General features: G+C 40.2%; 1 protein-coding gene across 3 annotated transcripts in view; it reads right to left on the bottom strand.

Annotated features, from left to right (window-relative positions):
- PPP2R2A (protein phosphatase 2 regulatory subunit Balpha) overlaps positions 1-14,308 on the bottom strand; it is an 86,098-nt gene extending 71,790 nt beyond the window's left edge. Inside the window, exons 1-2 of one of the 3 annotated variants that reach the window (XM_018052348.1) lie at positions 13,972-14,308; positions 12,059-12,133 (exon numbers count right to left, since the gene is read on the bottom strand). In XM_018052348.1, coding sequence (XP_017907837.1) covers positions 12,059-12,133; positions 13,972-13,978 — 82 coding nt within the window. In that variant the 5' untranslated portion in view covers positions 13,979-14,308. Of the gene's footprint in view, positions 1-12,058; positions 12,134-12,446; positions 12,727-13,971 lie in introns of those variants that run through there. The other 2 variants (XM_018052347.1, XM_018052346.1) reach the window with 2 other exon arrangements.

Below are 21,409 nucleotides of genomic sequence, written 5' to 3'. Positions count from 1 at the left end.
CCTGGTAATATGAACAAGTTAATACCAAAGGCCACAGTGTGTTATGGAGAATGCTTACTGTAATAAACTGACCTTTCTTAATATACCTAAAGTGATGGAACTATGTCTTCTATTTCCCTCACATTCTCCAAAATACTGGGTACTCAACAAATACTTATTGACTGGTACATGAATAATTAGGGTCTCACCTGAGCACTACTCCCTATGATTACCAGTGATTTAGATTTAATCAAATAGTATTTTTTTTAAAGTGAACCACAGAGAAGCAACATGGGAGCCTAAAAGGCAGAAGGAATAGTTTTTCTGACTAACTCATAATCTTAGATTAACATTCCTCAACTTCTTTTGGCTTCAGTGTCCTTCTGTACAAAATGACAATAATGTCTACCTCAAAGGCTTACTAAGAAATGCAACCATGGTCATTCCTTATCTATAATTTCATTACAAAGAAATGCAATGCAGTTATCAAATTTTCCTATTATGCTGAAGACTTTGCCGAATTAGAATACACACAAAAACAATGTACTGTCTTTACTGTTAGTTTTACGGTAATGAAATGTGACACAAAATCCATGGGATTTTCTACTTTTAACCAAAAATGTAGACTTTGCTTAATCTTATCCTGAAATGGCCTACAAAATAACCCAGTTCTTGTTCCCAAACTGTTAATCTGGGATAACAGACTTGTATCACAGCAGTAACAACCTGTATTTTTCAATATCCTCTAATCTGACACTTCCATTTTCTGCTTAGGGCTCTTCCTGTCTACCTCCAACTACTTACAGAAGGTTCTGAGAATGTTCCTCCCCCACAGAACCCCAGGTGTATCTATAAAGAGATTGGGAGCACACAATAGCTAAGAGGTGCAAACAACCTGCCTGTCAAAAGATGAATGGAAAAACAAAATATGGGATAGACATACAATGGAATATTATTCAACCTTAAAAAGGAAGGAAATCCTGTCATATGCTACAACATGGGTGAACCTTGAGGATATGAAATAAGCCAGTCTCAAAAAAACAAATACTATGATTCCACCGGTATGAAGTATTTGAAGCAGTCAAATTCACAGAATCAGAAAGCAGCCTGATCGATACAGGATTGAGGGGAGGAGAGAATGGGGAGTTGTTTCAAGGGTCCAGTATCTGTTTTGCAGATGAAAACCTGTTCTGGAAACCTGCTTCACAATAATGTGAATACAGTTGGCACTACTGAAGTGTACCTTTAAAAGTGGCCACAATAGTAAACTTGTGGGGTTTTTTACAGTGCAAAATACATAAAAATATCAAGGCACTAAAAAATACTTAAAGAAGTTTTGCTGCTAGAAAAAAAATAATTCTCCTTTCAAGGAAAGAAAGAAGACTAGGAGCAATCCCTTCTCTACTACCAAGTCTGATAATAATCATTTTTAATGTTGCATCCCTGGGTAAGGACTTTGCCAAGAATTATTGATTGCCTACCACAGTTTGTTTTCTTGAAATACAGCCCTCTCAATCTATTAGCCAAGAGAAAATATTAAAGATTCCTCTTATGCTATTTTAAAAATATACCTACTTCAGGCCCACAAGACTCTCACCTTGAGATAAACTGGGCTGGGTGGGGAGGTGGGGTGTGTGTGTACATGCATGTTTAACACCAAAAAGGTTGTTTCCACTTTCACACAGAGCAGACCTGAAATTCTACAGTGGCAAGTTCTAAAAGGTAACATTGTTTCAGAAGTTCAAACAATTTAAAACATGTTCCCACCAATCCCTTTTTAATAGACTAATGAAAATTTAGATTCCTTCTGAATGAAGTATAAACAAGTAGTCAAGTCAAGTAAAAAATCCAATATATTTCTCTAATATTTTTATCCACGGTTAAAGAGACAACAGTTTTTCAATTAAAAAAAATTAAGATGGGACTACACTAAAGCTGTCAAGTCCAATATCTCAGAAGATTCATCCCTCTAAAATTATATCAGGAGAGTTTAAGTACTAAAAAGATTCCTAAGAAAGAATAATCCTAATAGGCTTATTAAAAACTATCATTCTCATATAAAATATCCTTGACTTCTCCAAATTAACCATATAGGCATATTAGCCACAGACAAACTTTTAGATTAAGGCAGAGGTTCTTAAACACGGTCACTGGTCTATGAATCCCCTCAAACTGGATAAAAGAGATCATTCAAGGACTTTGGAAAAGAAAATTCCAGTTAATATGTGAGCATTCAGAGAGAAAGTCAACATACAGAAACTAAAATCACAAAAGTCCGACCTTGGTACAGTGGCACACAGAAGCATTCAATAATAAATTGCCAAGAATTCCACGTATGTCACAAAGATCTAGACGACATTTTAATCAGCTACAGCTAACATTAAAAATGTCCATATTAGTAAAAAATTAGTTGTTTTTTTTTTAAATAAACTCAGTGTTTAAACATGGATGGAAAATTAGTGAAAGTAGTTTTAAAAGTTGTATAGAGGTTGATGAATTTTTTAAAAGGATAGAAAAATAGCCACAAAAATACTGAAAATACTGAGCAATAAATAGTTGAGACTGCATTCTTAGAATGGAAAACTCAGCAACTATTTAAAAATAGGATTATGCTGCACTTTAAAGTAGAATTTAAAGAAAAACACTGTTCCTTCTCCTTTCCTCTCCCTTAAAAGTTGAGAAATAGTTACCATGCCAATTCTGTGCAGTTCTCAGAAGGGGAGGGAAAAAAAAAAAACAAAACACATAAAACTGCTACATGTTGGATTCAAAATAAAACACAATGGCAAGGGCACCAACTTATTTCTAATGACCAGGCAGCCAACCCAGAAAGGCAGTAGACTAGACATTAAGGAATTTTTAATCCTACATTAAGTATTAATGATAGTGGACCTCATCAGATAGTGACAAAACCCCTAAAAAACTTCACACATATTTAATTTGGTACCTAAAGAACAGCAAGGGAGTAAGCTGAAACAATCTGAAGTTACAGGAAAGCTTTAAACATTCACACACAAAAGCAGCACTTTATGATTCTTTCTGTTTGTTCACTTAATCTTGTAGTTCAGAGGACTCATCTAAAGCAAAGGTACAATGAAATTAACAGATTAAAGCCACAGTTGTAAGCTATTTCTGGATAGCAGGATTTCCTTACACTATTAAACTCTGAGGACCCCCCAAAGGCCTTTTAAAATATTTATTCATTTAAAAATGTAATAAGCAGCCCTACATGTTAACAAAGAAGTTATAAAAAGAAAAAGACTGTCTCCCCTCCCTCCAAAATTAGTGTGAAGAATGGCATTTCAGTTCAGTTCAGTCATTCAGTCGTGTCCGACTCTTTGCGACCCCATGAATTGCAGCACGCCAGGCCTCCCCGTCCATCACCAACTCCTGGAGTTCACGCAAACGTACGTCCATTGAGTCGGTGATGCCATCCAGCCATCTCATCCTCTGTCGTCTCCTTCTCCTCCTGCCCCCAATCCCTCCCCCTAATCCCTCCCAGCATCAGGTCTTTTCCAATGAGTCAACTCTTCGCATGAGGTGGCCAAAGTATTGGAGTTTTAGCTTTAGCATCAGTCCTTCCAAAGAACACCCAGGACTGATCTGCTTTAGAATGGACTGGTTAAATCTCCTTGCAAGAGTCTTCTCCAACACCACAGTTCAAAAGCATCAATTCTTCAGCGCTCAGCTTTCTTCACACTCCAACTCTCACATCCATACATGACCACAGGAAAAACCATAGCCTTGACTAGATGGACCTTTGTTGGCAAAGTAATGTCTCTACTTTTGAATATGCTATCTAGGTTGGTCATAACTTTCCCTCCAAGGAGCAAGCGTCTTTTAATTTCATGGCTGCAACCATCTGCAGTGATTACATTGCTGCAATTCTTTTCAAGGTCTTGCTTAACAAAAGATGCTGAGATTCTCTCAACTCCTTCTGCAGTCAACATACTACACCATGTTGTGTAGGTTAAATATATGAAGAAATCCAGTCTTACTCCGGTGTGTGTTTGCGAAGGTAGGAACAGTTTCCAGGTTTTTTAGGTAGTCACAGATATCCCTTTGATACTATTGCAAAACTCAACATGTGACAGTTTCTTAAAGGTCTGTGGAATCTGAAATCATTATCAGCTGTCTGTTATATTAAAACCCAGTCTGGGAGTCGCAACTTCTGAGGCCATGTGCTGCAACTACTGAAGCCAGTATGCCTCAAGGCTAGTGCTCCAATACAGAAAGCTACCACAATGAGAAGCCCATGCATCACAACTAGAGAAGCCCCTGCTCACCACAAAAGCCCAAGCAGCAACGAAGACCCAGCAGAGCTAAAATTCAACAAGTAAATAAAATTACATACACTAAAAAAACCTAATGCTCTTACACTTCAACATATGCACAATTCTTTAACACCACAGGTACTGGCTATTTGTAAAATACTGATTCCATTATGTAGATCTTCCAAATGTTGACACATTTCATTACACAGTGTCAAAATTCACTGTCATTAAACACTACTACTGATCTCATCTAAAATATCTGTAAATATTCAGAAGTAAGCAAGCTCAGGAGGTGCACGTTTTCCAATACTTTCTGAGTTTTGCTTGGAAACTCAAATTTTATCAAGAGCAACAAACACTGTTCACTGCAATAACAGATTCACTGTTCATTTAAGAAAATGTCTGCTAAATATTCAAGTCTGAATAGTTTCTCAGTACGGGGGGACTTCCCTGTTGGCTCAGATGGTAAAGAATCTGCCTCCAATGCAAGAAACACAGGAGATGTGGGTTCAATCCCTGGGTCAGGAAGAGCCCCTGGAGAAGGGCATGGCAATCCACTGGAGTATTCTTGCCTGGAGAATTCCATGGACAGAGGAACCTGGTGGGCTCCAGTTCACAGAGTCACAGAGTTGGACATGACTGAGCAACTAACACACACATAGCTCTTTCTAGTAAAAATGATGTCCCCCAAAAGCAGCTAGTTAGTTCATCTTGAAACTCAAATAACTGCACTCACTAATGCTTTTCCTCCAACCACTGTACTCTGGTTTACAACACTTCAGGTCTACTTTCCATTTTGTCACACAGAATGTTCAACACGTGTACTCAAGAGTCAAGATTTTCGAGTAGAGACTTGATAAAATCCATTTTTACTGCTTCATCAAAGACATTATTAAGTAAAACGTGCATTTTCAAATGGCTGATACATGGCAATGAAGATGACTGTGGTGGTACTGTTACCACCCTTGGGTGCCAAGGCCTTAATACATGCTAAGAAGTTAGCAGATTGACCCACCACTGCTTTTGTATCATTGGTGCAAATGTCAACATAATGAAAAAGGCAAATAGTGTCTTAGTATGATTATGAAAATAGTTTCAACTTCAGAGACCTTTAGAAAGAGAGGCTGCCAAACCACACTTCAAAATGGAATAAATGGCCACTGTTTTGACAATGCACCAATGTACAAGGACATACATTACATGTCCTAGCTTAAGAATTCCATTAGCAGAAAATTCAGTAAATCTCCAAGTTGGATTCAATTACTTCAAAACAATAATATGCTAGGCATTACAAATTAACTCTAAACCAGTCACATTCCAACAATCTCAAACACCTTCACCTTAACTAAAAGGAGCTCAAGTTAAGTAAATAAATATACATTAGGGAAATCTAAAGTTTTGAGGTGAGAATCCTAGCTCCACCACCTGCTTAAGGATACAGTTAGTAAATTAATCTTTCCGGCTTGTTTCCTGTATCTGTGGAAAAACAACAGCATCTATGTATTTCACAGACTAATAATATATATAAAGCACCTAAAACAACATCTGGCACAAAATTAAGAGATCTAATTTATATATGACCAGGCCTTTACTTCTCTTTCCTTCTACTAAGGGAGCAACTTGCAAACCTGTGATTACTCAATTTTAATTTCCATTATCACCCAAGAGAAGGGAAAAAAGATCACAGTTGAGGGCATTAGCTAAAATATCTATTTCCAACCCTTTCATTTTCCTATTTAACAACATAAGAAACTTAAAATAAGGTTTACCTTTCTCCCTGCAACTCAACTAAACTGGGCAAATACAGATGTATAAACACAAAATATATGGCAATCTTTTTTTTTTTTTTTTACTGATTTAATACAATTCTTTGCTTCAATCTCTCATCATTCTGCTTATTCCACAATTTTCAAGAATTTTAAAGTATAGTTCATTAAAAGGGAGTACTGAGAAATACCTAAGTATCATTTTTGGTTTATAGCCTGAGACAATCAACACCATTATTTCATTTTTCCTTTTTTAAACCAATAAAGGAGTACGAAAAAACTCCTTAGTACCTTAGGAGAAAACAAGGATACTGCCTACTACTAGAGAAATACAGTCATCCATGTTGTTTAATGGGCCAAGTGACTCTACTTTATGCGATGGCACTGCATTAGTACCAGACTTCTGTCAGCAGTAATGCTAGTGTTAAGAGAAAGAAGCTGTCACGTGTGTTACAAAGTGAAAATGTTAAGACCTTCGCCCCAAGTCATTAAGCTCTGGAATACAGCCGATGTGCCAATACTCTAAAATTTGCAAAAAACTAGGTTCTACTAGTTTTTCTACTGACTGACCCTAGTGCGTAAATCTAACATGCATACTACTCTAAGAAACACAGAACACAAATGATGTTAAGTTCTGTTATACTATAGCATTAAACATGCTGGATGGATTCAAAACTGTGAAATTCTGTGATGCCCCAAAGACTGTTTCTTAAATTTTATTTACTTCATTACTTGAGGAGTATTTAGATTCTCCCACTGCAAATTTTTTTCCCAAGAACTAGTCCACAAGTCTAAGTCCAAAAATAAACAGGAAGCAGTGTTGAAAAGATGCAATACATTTGGATCCAAGTTTCACTGGCTCATGTAGGAAAATCATATCCTAAAATAATACCCTATGAAAGAAAGTTTAAGACGGTCAAATTTGGAGATAAGAAAAACTACACTTAATGAAAATAATAAAAATTCATTATTTAATATTCAATATTAAATAGTGAAAATCTGCATTAAAATAATTAAAATAACCATATTGGTTAAATTTTTCTTTTTTACTCAAAATTACACACTTCAGATTGCCCACATGTATCTGAATTTTTAACAATCCTATGCTCACAAGTCGAATTTGAACAAATTAACAAATTATGAGAATTGTCACTGCATAAAGTCATTAGGAAAAATTCCTTACTGTTTCACATTAAAATGAACTTGATTTTCAAGTTTGTTGAAACTAGATTTTAAAAACAAAACCAATGAGATTTCTATTACTAAATAGTAAGAGCTGGGAAGGAGTCAAGAGATCCACAGCACCAGCCACATGTCGATGCTGGGTGATGGGAGTTCATTACACTATTCCATCTACTTCCTGTAATGTTCAAAATCTCCATAATGAAGTTTTTTAAAAAAATTTTTTGAAGAACTAGGCAAATTATAGAACAGGCAATCATTAGCTTCAGGGAAAATAAAGGGATGCAATAAAAGTGAGCAACATCGCAGAGTAGTGTTGGCTCAGGAATGAATTATTTGCATCCTCATGACAATGCAAGCACTGATTTCTAATTTGACCATAACACGTGATGTAGCACTGGGGCAACGGGACAACCACATCAACAGCTAAATCTTCACCTGCCAGGGAAGGAAGTCAATCGGAAATGTTTAAAGTCAACGAGAAACAGAAATATCATTTTATTTACCAAACAAAATGTAATTAAGCCCAACGGAATACAGCTAGAAGAAGAGTTCAATATAACTGCCCTTACGAGAGGGACTAGAGAGTATATGAGACAGAGTGTGGAAGGGACTGCCATTTTTCATTCAAACCCTTCAGTACAGTATTGGATTTTTTAGAAACCTTTTTTACTGTGAAATCTACCAAATATAGAAAATTAAAATTAATCAATTATTACGAACATCTGTACAACCACCATTCAGGTCCATTCACCATCCCACTTATACGTATTCTTTGACTCCACTCATACAGAGTTCAATAACACACGCGCCATTTTCCTCACTTTGGCTGGTAAGCTTTTAGTTGCCTTTAAAGACAACTGCCCAGGTTCCTACTCTCCCTTACTCCCCATAAATGTTCAAGTAACAAGAGCTAAACCCTCACTATGTGCTAGGTTTCTTTTCGAGGAACATTAGCTTATTTAATCATCAAAACAACATCACAGGACACATTTTACTGTCATCCTCGCTTTACAGAGGGGAAAACAGGTACAAAGAGGCTGAGTTAATTGGCCCAGGACCACACAGCCATCACGCAACCGGGTAGCATTCCAACCATGCAGCCTAGCCCTACAGTCTGTGCTCAAACTACTGTCTCATAAGAGAACAGCTATCAACAAAGGGAAAACCTAAAGCAGAAGATGATAAAATGTAGTTAAAGCTACCATGAAGGCTAAAATAAAAACGACGTTACATGAGACTATGTGAGTGCTAGGGGTTTTAGCACCTCATCCTTCTCCAAGACAAGCAGCTACATCAAAGGTAAACTACTTGAAGTGCCTAAAGAGCATAGGGCACAGAATAAGCACCCCAACACTGGCTGTAAACATTCTGAAGGGCCTACTTGGACCAAAGGACAGTAAGAGAATATGATCAAATGTCAAAATTCCGTCTCAGTTCTGAAATGTGACAGTCGCTCAGTCGCGTTTGACTCTTAGAGACCCCATGGACTATAGTCCTCCAGGCTCCCCTGTCCATGGGATTCTCCAGGGAACAATACTGGAGTGGGTGGCCATTCGCTTCTCCAGGGAAATCTTCCCAACCCAGGGATCAAACCTGGGTCCCTCGCATTGCAGGCAGATTCTTTACCATATGACTCATTAGGGAAGTCCCCCTGAAATGTTCTGAAATGTACTTAAGGAAAAATCCTGAGCCCTGAGTAACCAAGACCACTGTCTTCTTTTTAAATTAAGGCCCCCAGAGAATCCAACATCTCAACCAACTTAACTTACCAGTAGTAACAACATGAGGCTGCCTCTTTTCTAAGACATCTTTGAGAATTAATAAGATTACAGGACCAGGAACAACAGAAAATCACCTAATCCAGTTCTCTTTTCTTAAGGCTAAGCATACTGGAACCCAGAGTGACATATACTAGCCTGTTACTAGGATAGAAACTCAAGGTCTCCTCACTTCTTCCTATTATTCGGCTATATGTGTATCATCAATCCACTTAAATAGTTGCCAAGTAAAAAGCATGTCTCAATCATCGTATCTTTCACCCATATTTGTCCTCCTTCATAACCTCATAACAGTACATTTTTATCCCTCCATTCAATAAACACTGAACACCTACTGGTTCCAGGCTTTGTTCTAAGCACAGCAGTTTTTATGTAGAAAGTCCCACATAGAGGACAAAGATACAGCAGACCTGCACTAAGCTTATAGTGCAACAGTGAAGGTTGGGGGTACTAAATATTATAGATACAAAGTGCTATGAAGGAAGATTTTAAATATTTCTGGAAAAGAGAGATGAGTATAAGGGTTACAGACATGACTTGAAGGATGAATATGATTCTGATAAGAGAAGAGTAGGAGGAGTGTCAGGCATTCCAAGGGCAGAAGCACAAAACAGAAAAATGAAAACAAAACGAAGACCTCAAAATAAGTACAGGACTTGTCTGAAGAACAGTATCCACTCACCTGGATAGTAAAACACACTGGCAAAGAAACAAAGAAGTAGGAGTCATTTTGGTGAGAAGTCTCATCTCACATTCTAGGCTAAAATATCTGAAGGTAATTCATAATCCTGTGGATACAATGACCACTAAAAATATCTAAGGAAAATAAACTTGGCAGCATTTAAGATTAACTTAGAAGCAAAACATTTAACAAGAAGCAAGGAATCATTTAGGAAGTTACAGCAGTCCTGATGAGAAATACTGAGAACCTTAACCAAGGTGAAAGTGGGCATGGAAAGAAGATTAAAGCATTACAGAGGTAAAAAGGGCATGCCATGACAGCTGACTGTGTGTAGGAGGAAAAGACAATTTGGAGCCTTTGATGGAAAAGAACTTGGGATGTATCGTTAACAGAAAGCAGGCAAGCCAAAGACTGAGCCAGATGTAATCATTTGCAGATCACACTCTGAAGCCAGGAGAAAATGTATTAATCTTTTTTTATTTCAGAAAAATAAACCTTTTCTTAGTAAAATAAACATATCAGACTATAGTATGCAAACTACACTATGCAAAAATACCCAAATTAAAGCTACATATTTTGAAAATTGAGTGCTTTTTATACTTACTACATTTGTATGGACACAGGTACTAGAATAAATCATGTTTTTACTGAAATAATACATACCACACTTCAGCATGTTAAAATGCCAAGAGTATACTGTGTGTTAAAAGTAATATTTAACAACGTCAGATGAAAAAAATTATCTAAGAATCAGTAGCAAAATGCAGCTACTAAGTATTAGCAGAAGAAAACTCCTGATCCATCATATATGTCACAAACTATCATGTGGTTCAGTTAGGTAAGTGTGAAATCGTCAATTTCTTCTGATTAAATAAAATTCATGTGGTCTTTGCCTGTTTAACAAGCAAACTATGAACTCCTTCAGGGCAGGGTTTATATTCTAGACACATCGGACCCCTAGTGTGTTTAGGAGGCCCCCAGCAGATCTCTGATAAAGGGAATAAATGGAAATCAACAAAGGAATGTTTTTCAAGGATCCAGGACTTTCATAACTTGGTGCGTATTACACAACAGCACAGAACTAATGATCCAATATTTGAGTGCCTACTGCTTAACAGGTAATGGAGTTACAAAATGAGTAACACAGGACTCCTCCCTTGAACTTAGGCTTTCTTTCTCTGAACAAGCTGAATGCCACAGGCTTCACCAGAAAACCTTGATTTGCACTATTTGTATGACCAGCAGTGAGTCTCAACTCTTTTAAGCTTCGTTTCTCATCTGCAAAACGCATGAGGATTCAAGAGAAAGAAACGTGAGGGAGCTGTCTCAGAAGTGCCATGGAAGCCAGCTGGCTCCCCCACGGGGCTCCACAAACTCTGATCAGGTACTTAATCTAGAATGACACTGACACAAGCAAACCCGAGCCTTCAACTGGCTCTACACAAGGCCACCATCCTACCATCACCCGGAAAAACTGTCAGAACAAACGGTACACGGACAGGAGGTCAGAAACAGGAGCTTATTATGGCAACACCACAATCGAGAGAATTTATAAATTTTCACTATACAAATTTTTGAAAATTAAAAGTACCTATTTTATCTGAGTTTTAGACAATTCCTACTGTAATTCAAGACACAGAATACTATTAAAATTCACACCTTAATATTTCTGGACAATGACATAATACTACTTTATGAAAAATGTCTCCTCCGTCTAAGACCATCTCAAATGCCATCAAAAATCTTGAAGTTTCAAAAATTGAGAATTCTGAAATATGCTAATGAATCTGGGGGAAAAATAAATACTTAAGCAATTCAACTGATCAAATCCAGTTTCTAAGAATACAGAAGACATGCTCTATATCCATTACACTGTCTTCTCTTATCCACCTAAATTAACTTTTAAAAGACAATTAAAGGCATCATTTGAGCCAGCACTTCTTCACAGAATATGCCAATTTCAACACCACACTCTCAAAGTAGGCAAGTTAAAAAAAAACTAAAAACCCCCCATAAGAATACTTTTGAGCTAAATGCTGATGGCATCTATCTCAACTATCTAAAAATACAGTGTATAACCATGAAAATGTATCATCATTTATTGGTACATGAAATTTACACAGCAAAGACACTTTTAGCATATGGACCTTTCACTCTTCTTGTGACAGTTTTATATACATCATTATCTAGCGCTCCTTATTTTAATCAGGAAAAAATAAAACAGCATAAACAATAAAATATTTTAAGAATATCTTTTAAAACTGTTCTCCCACTGCTTGGACAACAAACATAAAACGTTCTTAAACTACTACACTCAGCTGCAAGGAAGCCCTTCAGCAACCAAGATTTTGAAGATTCTTTATCCAAATTCTGCATTATTAAAAGCTCTCTTACCTTCTGCTACATCATCGTCTACTGCTCCTTTCACCTGAGAAAAACACCACTGAATATCATTCCCTCCTCCAGCTCCTGGAAAAAGAAAACATACCAATTAAAACTGAGTTCTGTTCATGTTTACTCTCGTAAACACAGTGATGGTATCCATGGCTGGCATGAGACTAACCGCCTGATACTACCCACAGATACAACCACCACCCCGAGCACTAATTTGGAAAAAGGTTAGTCCCCAATAGTTGGTCTTGTGTTCAAAAGAGAGAGATTCCAGGTCTGAAATATTTATCGCCCATGTACTATCATCACCACTGTATACGAGTACAAAACTTTCCTTCCAGTTTTCCTTCCCTTCAAATAGAGTAAAAGCCTCACTTCAAGCAAGACCTACCAGAAAAACGTAAATACCAAAAGTCAGAGTTTTTCTTTAAGGGTACAAAAGCCTGCAGAAGAGTTAATAAGGTTAAGCTACCATAAAACACGGAACGAAGAGAAAACTTCAGGAACATTACTGCCTGGGTGAAGAGCAGTGATTCATATGAACCCTATCACCACAAGCGCTCATACAGCAAACAACCTCACCACCCATTTCTTTGCAGTTCATTACCAGCAAATCACTGGCTCCAGACTGAGAGGAAGAGAAACTGAATTGAATGCTGAAGGGACTGCCACAGGAAGCTTGTTTCCCCTCCCGTTCACCTAATCCCTCAGAAGCCAAAGGACCTTGCAAAGAATGAATTCTGCTCATTTGTCATCATCTTGTGCAAAACAACTGTAATTTCACATAATTATTCAACGAGGCCAAAAAGCAACTTATTCACAGCAAACCCTAAGTCGATCCAACGTGTTAACTTTTTTGCAGATTTAATGATCTGTCTAAATATTGATGAAAGCACAGAAAACTGGTTTAGTCCCTGAATGTTTCTATTTCACTTTCAAGCACAGAGAGGGAAATGTCCTGGATCTATCAAGAAACTGGATCGAGATCTAGAATTGATTCTATTAGATGAAGGAAGATATTCAGCAACATCAAAATGTACAAAAATAATCCTCGAAGCAATTTCCTTTCTCCCCCTTCACCTCCATTCCTTGCGAAATATTCCAACCTGGTTTTCTCTCTGCATCTTTTTCCCCCTCCAAGCTTTTACCTAAATCTCTCTTCCGTTGGCTATTTATATCTCTGAACTCCACAACTATTTTAACTAACTCCACGAAACCCTTTTGGGAAAAGGACATCTGCACAAAAGCTAACATGCAAAACCTAAGTTTAAATTACATTTTTCACGCAACTTGCTGTATTAGAGGCCTTGCACTCTTTGGATGTAAAGGGTAAGAAACCAAAGGGAGAATGGTTCCAGACCCTCCAAAAAATTCAGGCTTACAGTCTCAAAAATATACGCACCCACAGTGGAAAGAAATACACTATGTCCCCATTGTATTTTAACTTGTAAAGCACTCTTCCTTCTCGGTGCAAAATAGATTTATTTGTAAAAACACCGGAGAAGGCTTGCAGAAGGGAGAAAAATAGGAATTACCGGAAGGAAGAGCGGCAAAAAAGCCCCCCGGGGGGGCGCGGGTGGGCGGGGGCGGAGGTTTCTCCCGGCTCCCAGGCCGCAGGGACAAATCGGCAGTCGCCCCCACCCCGCCCCACCCACGCCTTACCCCTGGGCTCGCCGGCATACACCCCACCCCCACCCATGCCCAGCCTCCAGCCCTCATTTTAAAAGCCACGGCGATGCCACAGAGACCACTCGCCTCCCCAGAACCCTCCCCACCCCCACCCCACCCGACCAATTCCCTGAAATCCGAGGGGCGCCCCGTGGCTCTCCGACAGGCGCAGGCGGTCGCTAGGGGGTGATGGAGGGAGGAGGAAGGAAGCGGTGCCTTGTCAGTGGAGAGGGTGATTTCTCCTTTACCTGCCATGTTGCGCTGCAAATGGTGACCCTGCTGGGTTCCTCGGGGTCTCCGCTTCCTGAACTCACCCCCCTCACCTGGGGATGGGGGGGTAGAGAGGGCGGATGGCGGCGGATGGCACCTGTGGGGGGAGGGGGCAGGGGTCGGGGGAGAAGGAAGGAGGGGCGGGCAGACCAGGCGGCGGGATGGTGGATTTCACTCAGGGGCTTCCCCACTCTTGCTCTTTCTCCAGCGGGCGGCGGCGGCGGCGGCGACTACGACAGCGACGGCGGCAGCGGCGGCAGGGCAGGCGACTCCACTTTCAAAATGGCGCCGGCTGGCCTGGCCAGTGACGTCACCCGGAGGGCGGAGCCGCCGGGCTGGGCCGGAGGGGCGGGGCGGGGCTGTGGAGGGGAGCGGAGGGGGAGGGGCGGGGGAGCGGCCTGGCGGGCTCCTGGCCCCGCCCCGCCCCGCCCCGCCCCTCCCCGCCCGCTGCGTCCCAGCCTGCCCGGCCCGCGCGTTTCTGGTCCCAGGCTGTACCCCTCACAGTGCTCGCACTGTCTGTACCAGTCCGAGGTACTGCTGCGCTTCGGTGCCCACACCTTCGAGTCAGTGCCTGCACTCTGGAGCAGGCTCAGTGGTCCAGTTAACGTGCTCGCTCGTAAGAGTTGATGGGGTCCTGTGTCTTTTTAGAGAATACTCGTACTGTATTGCTACTTAAAATAATGACTATCGGGCAGCCCCGAGACCAGTAAAAGGGACGATGGTGCAGACTCGCTGCTCAGCCAAGCTGAAAGTTCGCGAATCTGAGAAGGACGTGGCTGGGCGGGTGCCATTTGGGTGAATTAAATTACCTTCTCTTGGGCCTGGGAACGAAAGCGAGAGCGCTTGATAAGTGAAGACAGTTGAGAATGGTTTCAAAAAGGAAAACTGAGTTTGCTAGTAGATTATGGTCGAAAAGATTAGCCAGATCCGTTCCTCCAAAAGTACAGAAACAATAGTTAAGTGCTGGGCTCTGAAACCACGCAGCCGATCCTGACTCCACGCAGAAAATAAGGGTAACAATCCTACCTTATAAGATTGCTTCAAAGATTAAATTATTTGAATACGTCATAAACTTGAACTGCCGGTATTATTAGATTTCTATTGAAAGCATCTTTAGTGGAGTTAGAAAGTTTGAGAATAAAAACAAACTGGAAACACCCCTCATCGGCCCAGAGAGGATGCGTACTTCTTTAAAAAGATGCGCTAATGATGCATGCAGCCCCTAAAAACATGCACGTTACATATTTCAGTCTCTGCAGTACTCCAACAAAAGAGAGAATCGCGATTTCCACATAAGAAACACCTCGAAAAACATCCAGGATTCGACTTTAAGGCAGAAGAGGGTGATAAGGCATTCAGAGACCAAAGAAAAGTTTACGATTATTTTCACCTCCTCTACAATATTTCCACTTTCTGCCTAATTCTTATTTGGGGGGGCTCAGGGGGACGGCTGTACTGGGTCTTCCTTGCTGCTGGGTCTTTCCTCTAGTTGCAGGAGTGGGGACTTGTCTCTAGTTGCCTAGCTTGGGCTTCTCTTTCCTGTGGCTTATCTTGTGGAGCACTAGCTCTAGGGAGCCCTGGGCTTCAGCAGTTGCGTCTCTGGGCTCTAGAGCACAGGCTCAATAGTTGTGGCTCACAGGTTTAGTTCCAGGGCATGTGGAATCCTCCCAGATCAGGGATCAAACCTGTGTCTCCTGTTTTGGCTGGCCGACTCTTTACCACTGAGCCACCAGGAAAGCCCACTGCCTGATTGTTGGATATGCAGAGGAGTTTGATTGTAAACTGTCAGTCGCTCAGTTGTGTCCGGACTCTTTTTTTGCAACTCCATGGACTATAACCATGCCAGGCTCCTCGGTCCATAGGGTTCTCCTGGTAAGATTACTGGAGTGGGTTGCCATTTCCTTCTCCAGGGGAGCTTCCTGACCCAGAGATTGAACCTGGGTCTCCTGCATTGCAGGTGGATTCTTTACCATCTTAGCAAAAAGCAGATTTCAAAATCCCTCCAGATGGAACAGCTGCAGTGTTGTATTATGTCTCCATTTCTACATTAGTATTTCTCGCTTAACCAATGAACAAACCCAAACTAAAAATCCACCCTGTATATCTTTCAGCTACCTGAAAGATACAAAAATTCAATGCAGTGTGACATCTTGATTGTTTTAGGTACAGTTAATCTTCAGTTCCAGGGTCATTTGTTCCCATTTATTTGTGATCAGTTCTTGGAATTGTGGCAGCTCAAGTCCTAGGTATACTCTGGTCATCAAGTGGTTAATGTCTCCACATGGTGTTTGAATATCTATAAGGCAGCTTACAGGCTATGGCTCAGAATATTATCTATGGCCCTTGAGAAAGAGCTAAAAGTCTTTATGCTTAATGAGTACGTTATTCTTATTTAGTCTCCTTTGATTGTTTTCTTTGTTTCCCTATTTCTCACATCTCTGATTAAATTTATTCTTTGACTAAGTTTTCCACAGACAAAAGTCAGGTTGAGGACTCGGGGAGTGGAGGGGGTACGGCAAGGACCATAGCATGCTGCTCCCTTTCACCTTCAGCTGTGTTAGGTGTCCTTCCGAAATAGTCTCATAAGACCTAATGCACTTCTCTCTTACTTGATTATGTTCAGCTCAGTTCAGTTCAGTCGCTCAGTCGTGTCTGACTCTTAGCGACCCCACGAGTCACAGCACGCCAGGCCTCCCTGTCCATCACCAACTCCCGGAGTTCACTCAGACTCATGTCCATCGAGTCCGTGATGCCATCCAGCCATCTCATCTTCTGTCGTCCCCTTCTCCTCCTGCCCCCAATCCCTCCCAGCATCAAAGTCTTTTCCAATGAGTCAACTTTCTCATGAGGTGGCCAAAGTATTGGAGTTTCAGCTTCAGCATCAGTCCTTCCAAAGAACACCCAGGACCGATCTCCTTCAGGATGGACTGGTTGGATCTCCTTGCAGTCCAAGGGACTCTCAAGAGTCTTCTCCAACACCACAGTTCAAAAGCATTGGTTCTTTGGTGCTCGGCTTTCTTCACAGTCCAACTCTCACATCCATACATGACCACTGGAAAAACCATAGCCTTGACTAGATGGACCTTTGTTGACAAAGTAATGTCTCTGCTTTTCAATATGCTATCTAGGTTGGTCATAACTTTCCTTCCAAGGAGTAAGCATCTTGACTATGTTAGAATTACCTTAATATGTGTCTGTTACTAGACTGAGTTCTGTGAAGGCAGGAGATTTGTTTTAATCATTTCCATATCATTAGCCACACAATTTGTTGGACTGATGGATGAATTAACACATCTCTCTGGTTTAGGAAGAAAAATGGTGGCTTGTTGGCTCCTTACTGCTTTGTTGTTGTTGTTTAGTCACTCAGTCATGTGCAACTTTTTTTGTGACCCCATGGACTGTGGCTCCTCTGTCCATGAGATTTCCCAGGTATGAATACTGGAGTGGATTGCCGTTTCTTTCTCTAGGGGATCTTCCCTACCTAGAGATCGAACCCACATCTCCTGCATGGCAGGTGAATTCTTTACTGCTGAACCACCAAGTCATATCACAAATTGAGTGGGTGTTTTCACTCACCCTTCTTAATCCTGGAAGAAAGAGACATTTTACAAATTATCCTGGTCATGCCAATCTACATTTGTTAGGCAGTAATTGGTTAAATATGTAAGTTGCTTATAGGTAGTCACTCCCACTACTTCCAGTGGTCCTATGTCCCTGAATACATATTACCCAAGAGAATCCCATAGGGCACCGTTCCCTCACTCATATGAACCATGTGCTATTATGCAAGCATTTTCCCATGTGAGCCTGAGCCAGAACATCAACAACTGACCACATGTAAGATGTACAGAGTAATAGTTGCCAGCAGAACTGGGTTTGGCTTAGTTACACCAAGAGGAAAATTCCCTCTGGGTTTTCCTGAGGGGCTCCTATAAAGACTGTAAGGCCTGGACATGTTTTGCTTACAATCTGAACTGAAAGACTCAAAGGACAACTGAAAGACTCAAAGGACAACCACAATCTCACCAGTAGGACACAGATAATAAGACTTATCTGTGGGTTTTTGCAAGATGGCTTTTTAAAGAATATTATGTGATGAGGGGAGAATCACTTGAAAGTTGTTCTTTTCCTAGGAGTTAAGATGAACACAAACCTCCTCCTCAGTAAATAGAAGTGGCACTATTTAGATGCTCCTTTCCTCTAGGCGATTAGGACTTAGGGTGTCTAGGAAAGATCATCAACTCAAAGATGAAAGGGGAGGTCCCTGGGAATTCCCTGGCTGTCCAGTGGTTAAGATTCCACACTTCCTCTGAAGAAGGCACAGGTCTGATCCCTGGTTGGAAAGATCCTGCATGCCATAAAAATGAAAGAGAGAGGTTCCTGATTAGAAAATGATTTGGTTTAGGAACTGTATTCAATATCCTGTAGTAAACTATAATGATAAAAATATGAAAAAGAGTATATGTGTGCTTAGCTGAACCACTTTGCTGTACAACAGAAATTAACACATTATAAATCAACTATATTTGAATAAAATAAATTTAAGAAAAATAAAATAATATGGTTTAAAATTCTGGCATACCCATCAGGGGCATGCTTTCTGATATGGAGCAGGTTCAAGGACTTTACAGGGAATATTATAAGTGGTGCGTATGTTCAGGCTCTCAGTCATGACTGACTCTGCGACCCCATGGACTATAGCCCGCCAGGCTCCTCTGTCATGGAATTCTCCAAGCAAGAATATTGGAGTGGGCTGCCATTTTCTCCTCCAGGGAATCTTCCAGACCCAGGGATCAAACCCCAGTCTCTTATACCTTCTATATTCGCAGGCAGATTCTTTACCCCTAGCATTACCTGGAAAGCCCATTATAAGCAGACATCAGCATTTTTTACATAATTTCTTAATATTTACAAATTTGGCCTGAAAGACAGTTTCCCAAAACTATTCATTCCACAATATTCAAGATGTAGAACTCACTATCAAGATGTCCTCCAGTGTTCATTTTGTCTTTGCTTAGGAACTTCCAATTAACCAAGGACTAAAATCTATTCTATTTTTAGATAGCTATAATCACTGTCATTCTTCCCTATATTGTACAGAAATGTATTAATACCTCACTGCAGCTTTCTTCTGCAAACTCTGGCCCTCCCACAAGGGACCTCTTCAACACGAACACAAATGTGGTTTAGATACTGGAATAGAGCTATGTCTCCCACATTTTCTCTTTTCCACAATAATCAACTTAACTTCTTCAAGCTTCCTTCCTTGATGCAGATTTGGTCTATGTATCAGTGCATTATCTCAGTCAATATCCTCTGTATAAAATCTAATTATTCCAAAAGTATCATACAGTGATGCTCAGAAATAAATATAATAATTCAGGCCCAACAATTACCCATTTGAGTAAAATTGTTACCTGCCCTCTTCTGTGCAAACTCTATTTCCATTAATGTTGCCAGGAGTCTACTGGACTTGATAATCAAACATTGTAATTTGGGGAACTTTCCTGGTGGTTAAGATTAACTTTTCCTGGTTAAGATTTTACCTTTCAATGCAGGGAGTATGGGTTTGATCCCCAGATTGGCTGCCTTGCAGCCAAAAACTAAAACATGAAACAGAAGCCATACTGTAACAAATTCAGAAAAGACTTAAAAAATAGCCCACATCAAAAAGTCTTTTAAAAAAATATTGCAATCTAGGCCCTTTTGCATGCATAGGTGTTAATACATAGCTCCTTAATCTTTCTTCCCAATGGCTCATTTTTTGGATTGATACGTATTCTCTGGAACATAGTAGGAGCTTGATAAGTTGAATAAATCTAAAGTTTTATCTTTTTCTCCTTCATAAGTGATACCTTAAAAAATATTTTTTTTATTTATTTGGCTGCTGCCAGGTCTTTGTTGTGGCTCAGAGAATTTCTAGCTGTGGCATGTGGGACCGGGACTTGTACCTGGACGCCCTGCACTGGGAGCTTAGAGACTTATCCTCTGAACTACCAGGAAAGTTCCTATAATTGAGATTTTATTGGTAATGGTTTGGTGATCAATTCATAGAAATGACAATTAATTTGTACAGAAAGTCTAAAAAGCCATGTAGTTGTAATTCTTTCTAGAGAATTATTCCAAAGAGTTTTCACCTTAAGATTTGGTGGCAAAATGTTTTTTAAAAAGAGGATATCAAGGAATTTCCTGGCAGACCGGTGATTCAGTTTGATTCAGGTCAGTTCAGTTCAGTTGATCAGTTGTGTCTGACTCTTTGTGATCCCATGGACTGCAGAACGCCAGGCTTCCCTGTCCATCACCAACTCCTGGAGCTTGCTCAAACTCATGTTCATCAAGTCAGTGATGGCCATCCAACCATCTTGTCCTCTTCTCCCTCTGCCTCCAATCTTTCCCAGCATCAGGGTCTTTTCCAATGAGTCAGTTCTTCACATCAAGTGGCCAAAGTCTGGTGGTTAGAGCTCCACAATCCTAGTGCAGAGGGCATGGGTTTGATCCCTGGTTGGGGAACTAAGATCCCAGCAGCTGCCTGGTATAGCCAAAAAAAAAAAAAAGATTTCAAATATATTGTCTTAAGGCATTTATAAGTTCTTATATCCAGAGCCCTGTGATTTCATGATTATCAGTCACATTACATGCTCAAAATTTGTACATTACACATTAACAAATTATTAGCAAAAAGTGGACTACCACAACCAAAGATAATATAGCTGGCTCATATATCCAACAGGGTAAGCCTCTTAAAAAGAGAGCTTCCAGGCTCCAAATATTTTGATTTACTAGGTCTCTTAAGAAGCTTCCAACCAACCCCATTTCTGAGTATATATCCAAGGGAAATTAAATTAATTAAAGAATTATCTGTGCTATCAAGTTCATTGCAACATTATTCATAATAGCCAAACTCCAAAACAAATCTTAGAGTCTGTCAACAGAAGAATGATTTTTTTAAATGTGATGTGTATATAGGAATATCATTCAGCCTTGAAAAGGAGATCCTGCCATTGGAAGCAATATAGATGAAACTGGAGGACATTATACTAAGTGAAAAGCCAGATGCAGAAAGATAATACTGCATGATGTCAATTATATGTAAATCTAAAACTGTGAGTCAAACTCATAGAAGCAAAGAGTATAATGGTGGTTGCCAGGGGCTAAAGGGAAAGAGGAATAGGGAGGTGTTAGTCAAAGGGTACAAAGTTGCAGTCATGTAGGATGAATGAGTTCTGGAGATCTGATGTACAGCATGATGACTATAATTAATAATATATTTAGGGACTTCCCTGGTGGTCCAGTGGTTAACACTCTGCACTTCCACTACAGAGGGCCCAGGTATGATCGATTCCTGGTCCAGGAACTTCTATAAGATCCCAGATGCCATGATCTTTTTTGGCATGGCCAAAAAAGAACACTTTGCCG

This window comes from Capra hircus, chromosome 8, assembly GCF_001704415.2.
Source record: "Capra hircus breed San Clemente chromosome 8, ASM170441v1, whole genome shotgun sequence".
NCBI classification, from domain to species: domain Eukaryota; kingdom Metazoa; phylum Chordata; class Mammalia; order Artiodactyla; family Bovidae; genus Capra; species Capra hircus.
This window is presented reverse-complemented; position numbering and strand designations above follow the sequence as displayed.